Source organism: Salminus brasiliensis, chromosome 11, assembly GCF_030463535.1.
Source record: "Salminus brasiliensis chromosome 11, fSalBra1.hap2, whole genome shotgun sequence".
Taxonomy (NCBI): Eukaryota; Metazoa; Chordata; class Actinopteri; order Characiformes; family Bryconidae; genus Salminus; species Salminus brasiliensis.
The window spans coordinates 10,548,581-10,554,969 of NC_132888.1; the positions used below are offsets into that span (position 1 = coordinate 10,548,581).

The window sequence follows — 6,389 nt, forward strand, 5'->3', positions numbered from 1 at the left end:
AAGGTCAATGTTTTTCTCGATACTACAAGAAGATGACTGTTCATTACTCGGACGAAATGAACTACATATTGAACTGAATATTCTTCAGGTGTATTTTAGTCCATTCTGATACCAGTTCAAATACACAGACCATTATAAAAATCACCTGGATCAGCATTACAGAGAAAACCCTGCCATAAAATACCAACTTTACAGGAGAAGAGAAGAACCTTCTGGACTTTCAATGGAAGTCAATGTAAGTTGATTTACATCCCAGTCATTTTGGAGCATTTCTGTTGGTCTGTTCATCAGGAAATTTGCAACTAATGTAAAGAACATCTGCCAGATTCACTTTACGTCAAAAAGTGAAAAACGCAAAAAATAAAGATGGAAATTTTTTGTGGGACAATGGCAATTTGTTGTGAATTATCCAGACAGTAAATCTAGTAAACACGCTGTAAAAGGCAGTACCAATATAAACCTGCTTTAGGTTACTACTGATCCGTACCCATACTCACCCATGAGTACAAAAACTATCTTTGCACATTTTACATGGGAAAAAAACTGATTTTAAGGTACAACTACTCAAGCAACTACTGAGCTTGAGTACTGAACTACAAGCTAGCCCTGTAACGGTAACATGGCTGTAAGGAGCATGATTTGATATGCCATTCAGAACACCAGCAGAGCGGCACTCTAGCCCTCCCTGACCTTGGCTGGGCTCCTCTTCTGTACGAAGAGAAACAACATCTCAGCGGAATCAATCAGCAGTCCTGTTTAAATAACCTGTTGCGTCAGTTGAACGAGCAGCGCTTCATTAGCACCATATTTAGTGAGTGAATGTGTGTGTGTGTGTGTGGAGAGAGAGGGGTGAAGCCATAGTTTGTAAAATAAGAGATCAGTGGGGTTACTGGGTGTAGCAGTCACATCAACCATTGCAGCTAGTTTAATACTAATAAAGATACACTAATAAATGTGTGTGTGGTGAGTGCTGTGATCATCCTACTGGGCTGCACCCAGTGCTTCTTGCTCTTTGGATTGTGCAGCTTATAATAAATAAATACTATTGCAATGAAATTGTTGCTGTGATGCTAAACCTTGTATCTCCGTTTTTGACATCATTTCAGTAACTTTACAGGAGATGGAAAAACCCTCTGAACTTTCAATGGAATATTTATTTCATTTAAGTAATTTTGGAGCAATTCTATTGGTCCATTCATCATGAAATTTTCACTCAATGTTATGGACAACTGCCAGATTCAAAATACATCAAAAAGTGAAAAATGGAAAATGTAGGTTTTTGAGTAACAGCAGCGAATTTCTGATGAGAGTAGAGCTTTTTGAGACACTGGTCCTTTATTAATGGGACAAATCAGTGAATGGTCAGTTATGACGGGTCTGTGATTTGCAGCAACCCTTACAATAAGAAACGTATGGTACAGTAGTGAATGACTTTCTTACATTATTCAAAATCAGATTTTAAATGTGTCAAATTCACATGATTTGATTGCATACAAGTATTAAAATGCTTATTTTCTTTACCCTTAGAATCGCCCCTCTGCTCCCCACAGTTCTCAAGCCAGCAGCACAGCAGAGTTAACGGAAAGGATCTGAGCAGCTCATTTGTCAGATGTAATTCTTCAGTGGCGCGCTCCATCCTGATATACTGGAGAGCCGCAGCGGTAATTGTAGAGGGGAAATCTCAATCAACGCTCGAGTGATGTCCTCACATCTACTGTTAGTTTATGCACACGCCAGCCAGTTCAACTGACAGAGGCCTAACAGGCCAAGTTCTACAAACACTAGAAAAGAGCTGCTACACACACTGACACTAAACATTACAGCTCTCAGCGAGCCACTCTCAGCTTTTCTTCTGCATTCCACATTTATGCTTCAGCGCTTGGCTTTACCAATTTGTAAACGTCTGTAGAATAGAGAGAAAATGACCTAAAAAGGTCAGCCTGTCTATACAGGTATGTTTTCAGAAGGTCAGTGAAACGGGATAGGTTTATTTAGGTTTTCTGTAATCTAGTCATGTAGCTGATGATAAATATGTATATATAAAAATTCTATAGATGTGTATTAAACTATCTGTGACAAAACTTGCAAATCTTCAAAATGGTGATTTTACAGGAGAAGGAAAAAACGTCTTAATGTTTAATGGAAGTCAATGTAAAAATATTTTATATACAATATAACAATATACAATATAAAGAACGACTGCCAGATTCAAAATATGTCAAAAAGTAAAAAACAGCAAAAAAATTAGTTTTTGTTTTAGTTTTTGTTAATTTTGTTCTGCTTATACAAGAACACCTGCTGTCACACTTCTGTAAAGGTGTCTCGTCTATTGAAAAAACAAATTTCCACAAAATTTCAAATGAATAACATCATAAAGTGTGAAATAAAAACAGAACTGTTACCAAAATATATTTGTATACATTTTTAGAAATATTTTCCACAGTTGAACAAAAATAAAAACCATGAAGAACACATAAAGCACCGAAGCCTCAGACACTGTTCAGCTAGAGACAGAATTCTGCCTGCAGTTTAATCCACTTTACTTCAACATCTTCCATCAACCACAAAATAAATCCCCCTAAAATATCTATAAGATCTACTTAAGTACAGTGTGTGTGTGTGTGTGTGTGTGTAGTCCTCCTACTGCTAACAGTCCTATTGTGTTTTACTTATTGTCTCCATAGGTGCTGGCGTGGTGTTCTCTTTTACAACCCATGACATTTTTTACAGTAAGCCTCATTTTCTGCTCTCTAAAAAGTGGCGAGATGAAACAGATGGTTTGTAAAGTGAAACATGCGAACAGTCGAATGCCCACACAGAGTTACAGCCTGGCCTTTGCTCCCGGCTCTGGTCAAAATAATTGCTTCTGTGCGTGTCAGCCAACACCTACAAAAGTCTCTCGCGCAAAAATACTGCTTCACGTTTCCGAGCAGTGGGAGACTAATTTTCCAAAAACGCTCCTAGAACCCAGACTGCCAAAAAAAGAATCCCTGCTGTCTGGAGATATTTGTTTTTTGGTTACTTCATGTTGGATGAAAAAGTAACGCTCCCTGACGTCTCAGTGAGGCTGCGTCTTATGCTGAGGAATTTAGTTTTAATAAATAAATAAATAAATAAATAAATAAATAAAGTAAGTTAGAAAAGTTTTACAAAGAAATTGATAAATTGAACAACTGCAATTAATAAAATTTTAAAAGTAAACCTAGATTAAGCCTAAACCTAGACTAGGCTAGGGCTACATTAAGCCTATATCTCAAAACTAAAACTAAAAACCGCAGTTAATCAAATCTGATATCCAGACCTAGATTAAGCCTAGACTAGGCTCTGGGTTGCATTATAGACTCAATAAATAAAAAAACTGTAATTAATTGAATCTGAACTCCAGACCTAGATTAACTCTAAGCCTAGACTTAAAAGCAAATGAATGAGAGATTCACCATTGGCACTGCAATTTAGTCCAAGACTAAGCTTAATCCATATCAAAATATATATAAATGGCACACACCCTAAAGTCTTTCCTTCAAACCCAACGCCAAATTTTTTAGAGCACACCAATTCCACTTCACCCAGTCTCTTACCTGAGCTGTCACTCCTCCGCTTGCCGTTTCTCTTCTCTGCCTCAGCCGGAGACAACGTCTGCCGCCCGAAATCTCCACCCGGCAGGCAGGAGGCCCCGGAGGGCACGGCTCCAGCCAGGCTGGGTGTGCTGGCGCACAGACTTGGCCCTCCAGTTGCCATGTCTGAAGAGCCAGAGTCAGGGGCCGGCATGCCCAGGCCCAAGCGGGAAACGGCCGACGAGGTGCCGGGCATTTGCGGGATGTGCCAGCTGCTCTGCTGTGGCTGGGGCGGTGGGTGATGCTGCTGGGTGATGGGGGGTCCACGCTGGTGCACATGAGCCCCGAAGAGGCCATCCTGACCCGGGTAACCGCTCACAATGCAGGAGGACGGGGAGGAGGAAGAGGAAAGGTCAGGGTAGGAGAGGTGCTCAGAGCGCCCGTGTAGAGCAAAGGCCGGGTGCAGGGCCTGGGGGGGGGCGTGAGGGCCGCGCAGGCAGCCGAACAGACTGTGATCCATCGCATGCACAAAAAAAAACCCAAAACACCAAACCAGGCTTTACCTCCTCATGCAAAAATGCAAAAAGACCCCAAATTCAGAGTCTCCCCCCAAATAGTTATAAATAAATACAAGAAAAAGCCCCCAAACCACAAGAAATTCCTCCACAAAGAAAGTTCCGTCTTCTCACTTCATAAAAGACATAAAAAAAATTCACAATAACAAAAAGTGCCTAAAATAAATCTGTCATTAGGACGTTTTTAAGCTTACACACTGCCTAGAAATTGAAGAAATGATGTTGAGTTAAAAAGCAGCCTCCCGAAATGTAAACACAGACAGACCCAAAGTTTTTCTTCTTCCAAAGTCAAATCCTGGACCAAAACAAACTCCACCAGCTTTCTTCTCACTTCATAAAAGGTGTCCTGAAGAACCTCAAAAAGTCAAAAGTAAGGCAAACTATATGCATATTTGCATGTGTCTCTATGTGTCAGTGTGTCTCTCTACACTCTGCCCACGTGTGTATGTGATAATCCAGAGCGTGCCGTGGACGAGGGCTGTTAGGCGGCGCTGGGTAAACAGCAGCAGTCCCTGGCTCAGCAGCAGGAGCAGCTGAGGAGAGTGTAAGAGCAGAATGCCGGATGACGGGCTTGAGCAGAGTGCGGAGCAGAGCGGGATGGGAGGGAGAGGTGCTTCCACACAACGCCCGGGGCTGGGGATATGGGCTGGGGCTTAGAGCTGCACACTGGGAGGGGAGTGTATGATGGTGGAATGGTGGTGGTGGTGGGGAGGGGGTGGGTGTTGTTGGGGGTGTTATAAATAGAGATGTAATGTGAGAGGGAGGCTGGGTCATAGAGCACATGCTGCCACTAACTGACCACATACACACCATCAGCCCAGCTCAACACTGCAGAGTGGTAAATCCCAGCCGTGCAAATTGCCGCAGCTCAGCTCATTGAGTTCAAGCATTTCAGGTGGAACAATATTATTTGTATTTAGTTTTTTTATGATTTTTGGGTTTTGGGATCATTCAACACTCTTGAATATACTAAATTAGAAGACATGGGTAGCGCATCCCCATTTTCGACAGCTGACTGGTTTGTCCATATTCCCCACACTTCTTCCTCATTTTAGGGATGATTTAGAGGGAAGGGGCAATGCTGGTGCCCTCCTGCCTGTAGATCTTTACTGTAAAGACTTAACACAACTACAGAAACAGGTCGCTGGCCTTTCCTGACACCTGAATAAAGTTAAATGCTGGTTCCTAACAGGATTGCATCCGGCAGGATGTAACTGAATAGCTTTTTTTTTAAACCCTTTCCCTACATTGCAAATATACACATTATTAGACACTGACAATGTCTTTAGTTTGAATTTGAGCATTTGCACTTGTCTGTGGTTATACGTAACCTATTAACCCTAGACTTCTAGGCTTATTGTTCAAGGAGTAACTTTAAAACCTAATAATTAAACCCGTTAATACCTTATATGGATCATGCGTTGGTTAATATGTTGGTCATATAGCTGTGAGTGTAAAGAAATACACAACCTTATTAAAATATATCGCTGCTGTCCAATGAAAAACATGTATCTGTATTTATGTCTGTTTTTCTATTGGTCTATTCATAATTCTGGATGAATAAACCAATAGAAATGCTCTAAAATGACTTGGCATAAACTCTTATCTTACATTTTATTTGCCCTCTTCTGTAAAGTCACCATTTTAGAGAGATCCATGTTTTTCATTTGACAGCAACAATATTTCTTTCATGTACAGTTTTTACACACTTGTTGAATATTGTCAGCAGTCTTTCTGATTATTAATATTGAATACATAGCCATAGTGTGCAGACACATTTGTTGGCTATTATCAGCAGTCATTTCTGAGTAATCAGCAATTGATCAGTAATTAATAGCAACTGTAGTGTGGGGACTACCTAGCCAAAGAGTCTGCAATGACTTTTATGGATAGTTTTCACACTTTTGTTGAATACCATGAGCAGAGCAGTCATTTCTGATTAACTGCAATGTGTAAGGACTACCTAGCCAAAGGGTTTGCAGTGACTGTAAGTTAAACTTAAAGTTTATAGTATAGTATACATGCTTCTTATTAAAAGTATGAATAGAGTGAGGAGTACATGTCTTATTAGTAAATCTATGATATATATTTTAAAATGGGATTAAAGCCAATTAGTAAGGAATAAATGGAAAAGATAGCTGCTAAATTCAGAGTGAATAATCCCACTTATACCCCTGTATGTGGGCCTATGTTTTAGTTCTTTATTTCCCAAATAGATTCAAACAGAAAGTTACTGAATAACAAATTATACAATAAAAAA

At 40.2% G+C, this 6,389-nt stretch overlaps 1 protein-coding gene across 1 annotated transcript in view; it reads right to left on the reverse strand.

Moving 5' to 3' along the window:
• Nucleotides 1-6,159, reverse strand: part of meox2a (mesenchyme homeobox 2a) — a 15,807-nt gene extending 9,648 nt beyond the window's left edge. Inside the window, exon 1 of the mRNA XM_072691651.1 lies at nt 3,579-6,159. Coding sequence (XP_072547752.1) covers nt 3,579-4,074 — 496 coding nt within the window. The 5' untranslated portion in view covers nt 4,075-6,159. The remainder of the gene's footprint in view (nt 1-3,578) is intronic.
• Nucleotides 6,160-6,389: the final 230 nt, after the last annotated feature.